We start from the raw sequence: 14,348 nt of genomic DNA on the forward strand, positions 1-14,348 counted from the left end.
TACCAAGAAATCAAATTCTGGATTGTGCTTCAAATAACAGGACAAAATGTTCATGACAAAATGTATTGAGTACCAAATTCAACGACTTTCAAAGCAGTTGAATATCAAGATATGACTGTACTATATAGTGAAAATCATGATAGAATAGGAATGCAGTATAGTGATTGGTAAATTTATTTGGCTACAAATATAAACGGATCACCATGCTCCAAAACTGATACTTTGGCAGACAGTGAAGTATTGAATGGTGCACACAGGGAATGTTTACCCTTTTCAACATCTTAAAGAGAATAAAGAATGAACAATGGAAGAATGATTTTGTATCATCTCCTTCTCTCTCTCCCTCTCCCCCCCTCTCTCTCCCTCCTTCCTTCTCTCCCTCCCTCCCCCTCTCTCTCTCTTTCTCTCTCTCTCTCTCTGGTTAGAAATATATTATGTTATTTGAAACCCAGAAGTCTGTGTGCAAAGTGTCAAAGTGGCTTTGAAATTGCAATTTCCACATGGAATATGGCCTCATTGAGTGAACATTCTCAGTCTGAGAACTACCTCTTGCTTAAAGAGAGGTGTCTGCGGTAACAAGCAGAAAGATTTCATTTCAGAAGGCCAAGGAGAATTACATGTTTCAGGCCCCCAAAGGGGTCGGCATCTCTTACCTGTTCGTTTTCTCTGAATACGAAACAGCTGTGGTTATTATAACAAGATTCTTATTTCAGCATTTTAATGGATACATAAATATGCAATTTTACAGAATTTTGTGATTTGGTTTGCTTGCCAGAGATCAATTGTCTCTGAATACTCTTGCATTACAATATGTTTGCAAAGCTTTTTAAAGGAAATAATCACAAATGTGTTCTCTAAAGCATGTTATTTGTTTGACCGTATAAATGTGTGTGTGTGTGTATATATTTATCAGCACAAATACAACACACACACACACACACAAACACAAACACACACACACACACACATATATATATAATTAGTGTCAAATACAACACACACACACACACACATATATATATGTGTGTGTGTGTGTGTGTTTATTTGTGCTGATAAATAAATAAAGGGAGACTAGTATAGATCTATTTCAAGCTATTTAGCTCTCATCAGCTAGCCATACCCTTACTGGGATTCGAACCTGAAAATAAAAAATAAAAAAAAACACAAATATAACAAAGGCAACAGTAAAAATATTGGGTTTCTGTCGTGATGGACTCTTGTGACGAGCCGATTGACAGATGATGGAAGCAGTTAGCTTCCTCCCATAATTGGGGCTTACCAGGGGTTGTGACACTATATATATATATATATATATATATATATATATGTTATATTTATGCTGATAAATAAATAAAGGGAGACTAGTATAGATCTATTTCAAGCTATTTAGCTCTCATCAGCTAGCCATACCCTTGCTGGGAATCGAACCTGTGCTTAAGGGTATGGCTTAATACAGCAAGGGTATGGCTAGCTGATGAGAGCTAAATAGCTTGAAATAGATCTATACTAGTCTCCCTTTATTTATTTATCAGCATAAATATAACAAATGTAACAAAAAGGCAACAGTAAAAAAATATTGGGTTTCTGCCTGGATGGTCTCTTGTGACGAGCCGAAACACAGAGAATGGAAGTGTGACCTTCCTCCCATATTTGGCCATACCGGGGGTTGTGACTTTATATATATATATATATATATATATATATATATATATATATATATATATATATATATATCCGTATATCCATATATCCATATATCCATATATCCATATATCCATATATCCATATTCAATTGTATTCGATTCTCGGAGACTGCCTGGATGAGTCTCTGCAGTTTTACTGCCAAAGTTTTTTAGAAGTTGTTTGCTGTTGTCTATTTCCCAGGGCTGAGAGAAAGTGACTGGCTCAAGGACCCAAGCTGGCTTTGGGGCTAGGTTGCCTCTTGGTTTGATGGAGGCAGTGCAAACTGGAGTGCATGGCAGAATTCCATAAGTTTTTACACAGATCTTCATAGACAAAGTGTTGAGATTCATGCCAAGGTCCATGCCATTTGGGCAGGGCCATACCTTAAGTGTCCAGCATGCTGCCAAATAACTTCTATCCTGCCAATGGTTTCTGAAATCCTTAACGTAGCTGTTCAATTTAATATTAAATAATTAGTATTTGATTATATTTATGTCTCCGTCTCTGATGTAGACAGTTTGAACTATTGGCTACATAATGTTATAAATCTCATCACTTTTGGCTTTGCCATTGAAAATGTTTGAACTAAAATTGACTTAAAATGTCAGAAGCAAATGGAGCAAATGAGCACTTTTGGGCACTAAGAAGTAAACCAGCTTCTGATGCTAACCAGCTGACTTGATTAATTTAATTACCATTATTATTCAGTAATTAATGAATACCAGCCACTGTTCTCTCTCTCTCTCTCTCTCTCACTCACACACACAAACACAGCGTTGTCTTCCTCATTCTGCAGAAAAAAATGTTATTGATAACAGGCTGATGGGAAATAGTCCCGTCACTTCCATAAATCAATTTACCCTAGCAGCTGTTTAAACCTGAGCTTAATCAAAAAGCTCTGGAAATCTTAATGGAAACCTCTAAGCTTTGTACTCTGCATCCCACGTGCTCTGCAGCCTGTCTTGCATTAATTTGCACATACCTCTGTAGGCTGGAAAAGAAAAATAATGACAGCAAGACATTGTTCTTGCAAGAAATCTTCTTCTAGCAGCTTAGCTCTCTGACAAAGCAAACAAAACCACAAAACTGATTTGGAGGCAAGGTGACTGCTGGATTTCAGGCCGGCTATTTCTGAAGTGCTTCCTGCCTTAAAACTTCCTGACGATCTATTGCCTGTCACTAAAAAAGGGGAGGGGGAAAATCTCTCTCCAACTTTTACAACATCCATTCAGTGCAAGAAATGGTTGTTTTCAATTGCTGGACTGCTTCTAGCTCTGGCAGTAGCACACACATCTTTGATGGTTTATATAGCTCGAGTGAGTGTTTTTTAATTACGTGGAACATTAAAACGAGAAAATAAACTTTGGAATCAAACATCACCTTTAGTCAGCAGCATGAAAAAATGATGGTTGAGTTTAGCAACAACAACAACAAAGATTTCTGCTGTTTTATTTAATTGAAGAATAAAAAAATTTCTTTGTCCAGTTATGTCCAGTGTGGGACATGGATTTCATCTCCATTTTTCGACCGTGGATGCAAGCGTTGTTCGAATACATTTTCTATAGTCAAGTGCCCATCATGACACCAAAGATTCATGTTGTTACTCCCACCAAAGTGGTACCTATTACAATATAAGTGTCAGTTTATCAATAAATAGTGTATATGTTTATGTATGATTTAACATGAACTCTGATAAAATTTCTCCACATTAAAAATTGCAGCAGATATTAGCAAAATACTCTTTTTAACATCTATATCTATCATCAATATTAAATATAAATGCCATGAAATACATGGCATCCCTTCATGTTTAATGCTCTGAACTGAAAAAAGTGTTGATGAATGTATTCTATTTTATTTTTCTTTATGTACACTGAGAGCACCAAAGACAAATTCCTTGGGTGTCCAATCACAGTTGCCCAATGAAGAATTCTGTTCTGTTCTGTTCTACTCTACTCTACTCTACTTTACTCTATTTATTTATCTATAAATTTATTTTCTGTAAGCCGCCCGGAGTCCTTCGGGATTGGGCGGCCTATAAATTTATTAAATCAATCAATCAATATTCTACTCTACTCTGTTACAAAATACTATAATTGATTGTCCTTTGTCCTGTATAAGGTTGCTGACACATAATGACATTTATAGGTCCAATAGAACAGAACACATGTAATTGATGCTCTCTGAGCTTGGGTGTTTGCAGGCTTTTCATTACCTGACTGTAACATCAAACCTTGTAAATGTGGGTTGCTCCCTGTTTATATACAGGAGCTTGCTTTTGTAGGGCAATCCAGAACACCAGAAAAATAAATACCCACACAACTTTATTAAAAAGGGTCTGACACTCAATCTATTATAGCACAACCAACATAAACTATGAAAAAATAACACTACTATGTATCAAAATATCTCCCCAAAACCAACAGACTATTACAATCACATGGCATCACTATACTCACAAACAAAAGAAAGACTTTCAGAACATTTTAAGTAAAACAAATGACCTAGTAGTCCAAGTAGGAAAAACAGGAGTCATATACAGTATAAGGACTGTAACAGCCACTATATATGACAGGTAGGCAGAAGACTAGCAGAGCTCATCTATAAACACAACTAGCAGACCAAGCTAAATTCAAAAATTCCTGGAAGCTTGGCTTTCAGATAAATCATCCATCAATATGTATAAAAGAAATAAACCACATTTACACACTATTCAAAAGAGACAATAAAGAAGCTATGAAGAAAAGGACCAGAACACATCATCATCAGAGCCAACACCCAGATAAGCAGTTTACACTAGACAAAGAAGCCAAAAACAATGATCAAGGAACTACCAAGCACAAAACCACATTCCCACTAACCCAAGCAGAGCAAGCTAGTGTAAATACTCAGGGAACAAGCATTGATAATGTTACCCAGTTGGGTAACATCTGCAAGCAAATAACCAAAGTCAGGAAGTACCAAGGACTCGATATTTATGCCATTTGTTGTATAATTTGTTTTCTACCAATGGGTCCAAATTAATTTCTATCTACCCATGCCTTGCAATCCTTGAGTAGCCTCTCAGAGAATATTTCCTCTTTCTATATTGCACTATGTGAAATATTGTTGGAATTAACATTGTTGGATTAATCTATTAATTAAAGAATTAAATGAAACAAGCACGATTCAATATATGTAAATGCACATGTAATTTACTTTTGATATTAGAATGGAAATAACTTTCATTTTACTATTCAGTAAAGTCAGTAAATAGTATTCATTTTGGAATTTAGTATTCAAACTACAGTATGTGACGTGGGCGTTACATACTGTAACAACTGGTTCTCCCTGCACTGGAAATGTGAGCGCAAACGCACATGTGTGCAACATCAAAAAACACAGCAATTTGCTCACACACGCCATCCACACGTGTGTGGCATCAAAAAATGCAGCAATATAGGATGGGATTGCACCCGGGCATGTGGACAGGCAGGTCCTCCCACAGGTCGCAATTACCAGTTCACCCGAATTGGTCCGAACCAGCAACAGCCCACCACTGTGTGTGGCTGTGTTCATGGCATGATTAAATTGTCATGTTGTTTGCTACATCTGCACATGCTAATGTTGTATTGGGAGGAGGACTTTAACATAACCTGTTAGGATAACTTAGTTTATTGAGTGAAAATTTAGTTTATCCCTGAAAATGGGATAAATGAATAATTCCATCTGACTATAATCTGTTTTGAGTAAACTCAGTGACATTGCCGTCATTTAACTTCTTATTTATTTGCTGCCCCTAATTTAAACATAATTAACAGAGTTGGGAGGTCTTCTAGTCCAACCCACTGCTCAGGAAGGGAACCCTATACTATTTCAGACAAATGGTTTTCCAGTCTCTTCTTAAAAACATCCGGTATTGGAGCATCCACAACTGCTGGAGTCCATTTGTTGTACTGGCTAATTGTTCTAACTGTCAGGAAATTCATCTTTAGTTCTAGGCTGCTTCTTTCCTTGATTAGTTTCCATCCATTGCTTCTCATTCTGCTTTGGAAAATAGTTTGACTCCCTCTTCTTTGTGGCAACCCTTGAGATATTGAAACACTGCTATCATATTAACCCCTAGTCCTTCTTTCCATTAAACTAGACATACCCAGTTCCTGCAACCATTCTTCATATGTTTTAGCCTCCAGTCCCCTAATCATCTTTGTTGCTCTTCTCTGCACTCTGCATTAGCGCCTCCATGTATTTTTTATATCGGGATGATCAGAACTAGATGCAATATTCCAAGTGTGGTCCTATCAAGGCATTAAAAATGCTTCACATGATCTTATGTATAGATCTATTATATATATACATTTCAAACTGACATATGGATGAATAAACTTCTCAAAATAATGTTACAGCTTGGCTTCCTTGCACAATATCTACCCTCAGTTGCACACCAGACCAAGGCAATATTCAAACAAAGTTTCTTGGATGTTAATGCCTAAATTGACATTGAATCAATTCAGGTCATTGAAATGGCTCACCAAGAATAAAATTACTCTTCAAACAGAAAAATCCTTGACAAAGTGTCTGTGTCAATACCATAGGATGGTCATTACCAGAGCAAAGTTTGCACAGCTGGATTTTGTTTTTAAATATGATGACTCTGCCAAGTGATATGGTAGAGAGAACATGTGTTTATGGCACTTCAAAAATAAAAGACATTGTGCACATCTTATTCAAGGCCAACGACTGGTATACATCCCAGCCAGGACTCAGTACTTGCACATGACTATTTGATTGAACTACACATTGGGATGATAACTTGCCTAATTCCTTCAGATACAAACACATACATAGTAATTAGAACTAAGTTTATAGTCAGAACTGTTCTGCTATGGACACATTTTACAGAACATATTGAGGTTGCATGTAAAGTTGATGCATTCATCTAAAAACATATTTTGTATATTTCTATTCATCTTGTTTTTTCTGTACTCTTACTTTTATGTCTTCTGACCTTACATTTAGAATAGAATAACAGAGTTGGAAGGGACCTTGGAGGTCTTGTAGGCAGGAAACTCTAATGGTTGTGCAATCGCTTCTTAAAAACTTCCAGTGTTGGAGCATTAATAACTTCTGGAGACAAGATAAAGTTGTTTATCTTATCATATTCTTTTATATTGTAGCTGCTGCTTCTTCATATGGTCAATTGACCAATCAATAAAGTTATACTCTGCTATGCTATTACAACAAATAATTTAAAAATGGATCCTATCAGTTAATCAAACATTTAAATTGCACTCCTATGGCTCCCTGGAGAAGTTTTAGTCTCTCCCTCTGAGATCAGAGATACAGTTTGTCAATTCAGGAAAAAAAACATGTAGCCTGAAAGACAATAATTCTGAGCAAGCTTTTCTTTCCTGCTTTCACTCAGCTGGTCTCTTGCTAGCAAAGCTTCCAGAAATGTCAGAGAACTTTGATGTTGGAGAGAATTACTCTGCTTGTTCTTTAATCCAGGAACTAAAATAACTGCTAAACCAGTTCAAAGATTTTGTAGCTCAGTGGCAGAACAACATCCCCATTTAAGATTAGACTACTGGTGTCAGCTTGAGGCCTTGGAAAATCAGTTCAAAAATAGGCAATATTGGAATGAGACATTTACTGAAAAGCTTTAGGATATCTTTAAAGAAAAGCATAAATGGTCATTCCATTTCTTAGAAAAGCCTTTTTTCATGGTTCCTTTCTCTTTTGTTTGTTTGGTTTTTTTTAAAAAAAACATACTACTATTGAACCTTGCTTTATGGGTCCAATTCAGAACAGTTTTATCTATTTTTTTTCCAAATGCCTTTATTTAATACGCTGGAAATCTTAAATGAGAGTTCGGAGTAACCTCCTCTTAAAACAATTCAAACACAATATACTTGTACATATTTGTTCCAAAGATGCTGCAGTGCAGGAAAATTCAAGCTCTCATTCCAATGCTATACATTCTTTGCCTGTTGCATTCTAATGAGAGCTGAGACTCTTCATCACAGCAGTGCTGGTTCCTATTTTTCCTTTGTTAACTGCATGACCCAATGACTGGTTCTCTCTTGTTACAAAAAAAGATTAGCATTGATAGGCAAACAGAGCAGGGATATCTGAATTATCTTGTTAGCATTGTTATTACTAGAATTTTGGGGCAGTAATGAGGAACTGATTCATGCAGATTTAATGGGTCAATATTTTTCAAGACATGGTTCTTGAAGTTGCCTCCGATCCCAACACCTCCACTTAAAGGAAATACAATGTGCTGGGTGAAACTTGTTTGAAGAGATGGATAGCCTCTGCCCATTTGAGTAGACAGATTGAATTAGGTCAGTAACTAGAATACTGGTTCAATACTGTGTTTCTCCCAAAATAAGACAGGGTCTTGTTTTCTTTTGGCCCCAGAAATAAGCACTTAGCCTTATTTTGGGGGAGATCTTATTATTTTTGAGGTGCAGTAGGCAGTGAGCATAGTCACCTCATGGCTTCTGCTGTGTTGCAATATTTGGGGGGGAGGGCTTATTTTAGCTCATGTGTTCAAAAGCCCAATTGGGCTTATTATCCAGGGAGGTCTTATTTTTGGGAAAACAGGATATAAAGCAACTTCATAAATGAACCAGATCTAGGCCTTCCTGTAGTAATCGGGAAATCAGGAATATCTTGTATCACATCCTTCTTTACCGCACAATGTTTGTACCTGTTGGTACATTAGGTTTTCTCCTTCCTGACTCATTTTCACATGCTTATACTAGAACATTACTAGATTTCTATAATATAAAAGCACTTGATGCATTTATCTAGTTAACTTAAATAATATAAAGGCAGATTTCTTTAAACCAACAGACAGGGTGATGTCTAAGATAAAACTTTCGTCCACCTTCAGATTTTTTTATTCGTTTTGCTTGCCATTTTATTCAAGTAAATTAGCAAAAAAAATACTAAACTTTTAATCAACATACGTCATTTGGTATGGTTCATTCATCCATACAGCCTTAGACTGCTCAATCTTGTGGTCTTTTTGGGCAAAAATGTCTAAGTATAGGAATATATTTTTTTTCTGAATAGATTTGTACCATTGATTCTGACTGGCCTGATCATTTTTTGGACTAGGGAATGAAATTTCTTAATTCATTCTTGAAATGGTTGTGTAATGTGTTGTCTTGGGCTGTCTCCTGGAGAGGGAAAGGCTATTATTCTGCTAATTTGGTCTAGAGCTAAACTATAATTTGTGTTCCCACTATCTTTTTCCAGAGGCAGATTGGCTCTCCTAAATATGAATATACATTATCTTCTTAAAGTCAACCTCAAGAACATCACTGCAGACAGAGTAGAACACTTGGCTTTTGGTCTTCTACAGATTTTTCTGAGTGTAATTCTGAAATCTACTTATGAATAATTAAATACATTATGTGTTGTTGGTCTCTCAGGTTCTGAGAAAATAAGGCCCATTGCCCTGAGCCCATATTCCAAATCAGGCAAGAGAGTCATATTTCCTAGAAGGGAAAAGGTTTTTCCTCAACATCTATCTGTTTAACTGATGGAGAATATGGTTCTTCAGAAGAACTGTTGCCTTTTAAATAAAAAATGACCTTCTCCTTCGCTCCCACTCCTCTTTTTTTTCTGGGAAAAAAAAATGCACCAATGAAATTATCATAGCTCAATAGTGAGATGCCCTGTGCTTTACAAGCATGTCTCAAATTCAATCTGTAGCATATCCAAGTAGACTTGGAAAAAATCTGGTCCGAAACTTTAAAGAGCTCAGACAGTCAGTTGAAAATGTTGTGCTAAATGAAACAGTTGTCTGACTGGGAACAAAGCATGATCCTCTGTTTCTCCTCTGCCTCTCTGAGATCTATTTATATTGCTGATTTTGTCACTTTGTCTTCCTGCTGCCTAGCTTCCCAGCATGCTCACCAATCTTTCAGTATCATTTAAGGGGAAAAGGTACAAAAGGCTATTATGAAAGCTGCAATTATTATTTGCTTTTAAATATATATGCTCTGTCGGCCGTCTCTACTGTAGAACCCCAAATTAGTGAACACATCCAGACAAAGCACCCAGCAAAATACAATCTGAGACTACCTCACTTACATGTATATTTGCATATAAAGCTGACCATTGGTGGGTCCTACTGATTTGGACCCAGGCCTGCCACACCCCCGAACCGATTCTCTGGGCAGTGCCTATGGCACCACCTTCTTGTTTTTTATTTCTGCACATGCACATAGCAATTTTTATTGCACGGCGCATGCACGCACAACATACATCAAGTGTGCGCATGCACAGCACACCCACAAGTGAACAGGAACCCACCCCTGAAGCTGACCACCTGCAGCATAATTTGTTATGGTATAGCTCTTTTTTTGGATTTTGCACATGAAAACATTTTTAACATTTCAGGTGGCAGAAGCGTTCTGGTTTTAGCTTGCGGGAAGGAGACATAACATATGGAGAAGGAAGAATCTTTAATAAACTTAGACAATGTCTCCAAAACATTAATATCTTGATAATGTTTTGTATGACATCATGTACCTTTCTCCATAATCACAACACAAGACTGCACGACCCCTGCATCAGCAGCAGTTATTTCAAGAGTGCTTTTGCCATATGCAAAACATTTAGTCCTTGCAGATCTGGGCAAGCAAACCTATAATGATATATTGGTCGAAATGGAACAACATTTATCATTCAGCTGTTTGAGACCCACAGTGTGTCTGTGTCTGTGTGTGTGTGTGTGTTTGTGCACATGCACGTGCATCCTTTTCCATTCTTTCATCCAGAGACTTCTTAATTTTTTTTAAAGTTGATTTTGCTTAAGTTCCTTCTAAAGTCTTAGTGGAGTGCCAAAGTCAGAAAAGTCACCCGGTTGCTTAAACCAAAGTCACTCCACGCTTAATCTCTTTTTGGATGATGTTTTCTATTCAGAGGAAGATGAAAGAGCCAACTAAAGAAAGGCTGTGAGGGTGGCATGTTTGATGAATTGATCTCATGTCAATTCAATTACATAAATACGCTTAATGGATCAATCCTATCAACTGATGGGATACTGCCAATTGCTAAAATGGTGATTTTAACTGTTCTTTTTTGCATACATAGATTGCTACATTCATCAAGGGAGTAATAAGCCTCTTTGCGGAGGTCCTTGGAGCAGTTTACAAACTTTTATTTTAATAACCTGAACAATTTGGTAGGATAAGAAACCTTTGCCATCTCTTTATTTTAGTACTATTTTTAGTTCATTGATAAGCAAATTTAAAAAATCAATCCATACAATTTTATTTCTCCCATGGGAAAAAAGCATTTATTCTTATTCTCTACTTCCCATTTTTTTTACTTACAGATCCATTAAAAGGTTTCTCCCTTTCTGTTTTGGTTGCTAACATCTTTAATGGCTTTTGGTCAACAGTTTTTAGAAAAGCCTTATATACTGTATAATTCTAGCTAAAATGTGGTGGGTATTCTACAGCCTTGAAGGGAAAAAATGCTGAAAAGGAGGCATAAAAGGAGGATAAAAGCTTAGAATTCTTTGTCCAGCAGTTGATTATTTCAATCTGGAGTCAAATTCTGTTATATATTAAACTTCCATAGGTGAATAAAATGTAAAGCATGCATTTGCAGCAGTTAGTACACAGCGACTCACATTTACTGCCTTCGTGCATCTTTCTCGTTTAACATTTTAATACACCAGGGGAAAAAAGACCTCCCTAATCTTTGCTATAATTAGAATATGAATGTGAAACAAGAAAAAAAAAATATCATGGGTGTTTTTTCTTTCCTCGAATTATTTAGAAGGCAGAATATTTGCTAAGGGGTACACAGCTCATGACTTTGTGCAATTTTCTACAGCTTTGGCGTAGCCTGCAGACATTCCCCAAAAAGTGCTCAAATTGATTTTGTCAGGAGGAGAAATTATTGAAGAATGGAGAGTAATCATATTGACTACATCAATTGCTTTTAAATTAAATTGAATTTAGTTTTCTTTCCCAACTCATGGGCAAATGACAGATTTTAGTATATTAAGATTGCCTACTTCTGAGTAGGCAGCCATGAAATAGTTTTAACCTTTACTTAACTGTAAGCACATCAGTTACAAAATAATGAAGCACTTACCTGCTTGTCGTCTACAAATACATTCTGTGTGCTATTAAAAGCAGTCTGGAGGTAAAACATATATTACTGACTGTTAAGAATGTTCAAAAGCTTTGCCTGGCCTTTTCTAGCCTTGCTACAAAGATTATTAAATTGGAAATAATCAAAACAATTTAATTAAATAATTTATAGTCCAAAGGGATCTCAAAGCAACTTACAGGTTTTAAAACTGTTTAATGAATTATTGGCAGAAGTAGAAAATAGAATCCAAAATTTAAAGGAACAATTTAGATATTTCAGATTTAGAAACCAAAGGTGGCAACCATGACCTGAATGACTGAGAATCTCCATAGACATTCAGATCTAGAAGTGTGATCTTAGGCCAGATACTGAAGTGACAATAAGCTTAATTCCAGGAAAGCCTTCTAGATGAAGTTTTAGGAGGAAGCATACTGTAAATGTCTTATTATCTATCTATCTATCTATCTATCTATCTATCTATCTATCTATCTATCTATCATCTATCTATCTATCTATCTATCTATCTATCTGTCTATCATCTACCTACCTACCTACCTACCTACCTACCTACCTACCTACCTACCTATCTATCTATCTATCCATCATCATCATTATCTATCTATCTATCTATCTATCTATCTATCTATCTATCTATCTATCTATCTATCTATCTATCTATCTATCATCCTACATGCTGCCCATTGCAACTAGAGGCAATTCCAACTTGATTCTGAATAATTTGACCTAAATGGATTTTTAAAGGCAAAATCAGGTAGCTTCTTCTTGTCCTGTAGATTTATCATTTAACAGAAGCTCCTTTTATTTGGCAGCTGTAATCAGTATTTATTTTTTTAAAAATTGAAGGATAATCAATAGTACATTTAACCAGCTTTCATGCTTTAAATGAAGCCTTACCTGATTCATGTTATGTAGATATGAGTTTTAGCTTAATTATGTTTACCAGCTCTGCCTTTTGTTTCAAATGAGGACAGTAGGAATTTATGCATTACTATTCTCAGTCACTTTCTCTCTCTGTCCCTCCCTTTTTTTTTTTTACAGGTTGGCCCTGGGCAACATTGTCTGTTGTTGGAATCTTATATTGTTACTCTAATGTTGGAATTGAGTGGCAACACACACACACCAAAGTTAACAGTCCTGTCCTTAAAAGAAAGGATAGTGGAATTTTGACCCGGACGTTCATTTCTTCATCAACACAACAACATTTCAGTTTTTCAGGAGAATCAGTGTCTGGTCGTCTATGAACTCCACAGCAAGTAAAACCAGGCAACATAAAATAAAGACATTCTGATTTCTAAAAGACATTGTAATATTTGATTTTATATCAATTCTCTAAAATATAACTAGTTTTATTTATATATATGTTCCAAAGTTTCTATTTATAAGGAAATTATGTTTGTAACAAAGTCATTTGTATTTAGGAAACTATTGTAATTTAATCACAATGATGAAAAACAATAGCAATTAATCTATAACATTTGTCTTCCCCTTTTTAAAAGAGTCCCATAAATAAAACTTTGAAGTAAGAACTTTTAATGATATCCAAAATTTTATGCAATAAAGCTTTCCTTTACTGGTTCCCCATCTACCAGTTCAAATATTTTTGGGTCGTTTCCTCAATCTTTCAAAAAAATAAAACAAAATACTGAAGATATAGGCGACTTTAGAAGAGAGAACATAGCCACATCCTCTCTCTGCCCCACAAAAATCTTGTGTTGATCAAAATCCCAGTAATAAAAATATTCCATTGGACCTTAGCTTTTGTTCTAGAAATGTTGGAAATACATTTAGATCTAGTTACCTTTGTCAAGTCACAATTTTACAAATGCTTTTAAGATATTGAATGTATTTGCATTAAAAAAACTGTGGTTACCTGTTCATTCCTGTTGCAAGTATACTGTATGTATGAATGAATGATTTTGAAGTTGACAACCAATCCAAAATATGATTGGAAGCAAGAATAATATGAAGGGGGAAATATACATAACAGGTTATTAATTAAAAATAATAATTTGTTAAAGATTATTTGAAAACATTCAATGACTTCTGTAAAGTATAAACAAGCAATCTTTTTTCCATGGAACAAAATTACCAAACTTTCCAAGTTCTATATCCTGGCCTAGGTGAATCTCAGGAGAGCCCTTTTCTCTGAGAGAAAGATAATGGATCTGAAGATTTATTTATTTATTAAATTTAATTGTTGCCCATCCAACTAGACAGAGTGACTCTGGTTGTCCAAAATGATTCGGTTTTGTTCTTTTTATATGTGAATCTCCTTTTCTCACATAACAGTGTAATTATACTGTATATCCAATTTGAGTGACATTGTCATTCTTTAAGGAAAAATATTAATGGTATTCCTAGAAGTAATACATTGAGCCTATTCAGGCCTAGTCACATTAGAGGAATAAATCAGTACCACCATCAGGTTTGGAAAGATAAAGGCTCATTATATACACCTTATATAACCAATTTTGTTGTATTTATTTTGTACAATGACAATAACCCCTACTTTGGGGTTCAAATATGGATATATTCAT

The 14,348-nt window shown here is 35.6% G+C and overlaps 1 protein-coding gene across 2 annotated transcripts in view; it reads left to right on the forward strand.

Annotated features, from left to right (window-relative positions):
* HHAT (hedgehog acyltransferase) overlaps positions 1-13,686 on the forward strand; it is a 160,028-nt gene extending 146,342 nt beyond the window's left edge. For both annotated transcript variants that reach the window (XM_087717742.1, XM_087717741.1), the window contains exon 11: positions 12,850-13,686. In XM_087717742.1, the coding sequence (XP_087573868.1) occupies positions 12,850-13,052 (203 nt within the window). In that variant the 3' untranslated portion in view covers positions 13,053-13,686. The remainder of the gene's footprint in view (positions 1-12,849) is intronic.
* Positions 13,687-14,348: the final 662 nt, after the last annotated feature.

This window comes from Thamnophis sirtalis, unplaced genomic scaffold (genome assembly GCF_051295495.1).
Source record: "Thamnophis sirtalis isolate CommonGarterSnake01/CBP01778 unplaced genomic scaffold, rThaSir2_p1.2 scaffold_6, whole genome shotgun sequence".
Classification (NCBI taxonomy): domain Eukaryota; kingdom Metazoa; phylum Chordata; class Lepidosauria; order Squamata; family Natricidae; genus Thamnophis; species Thamnophis sirtalis.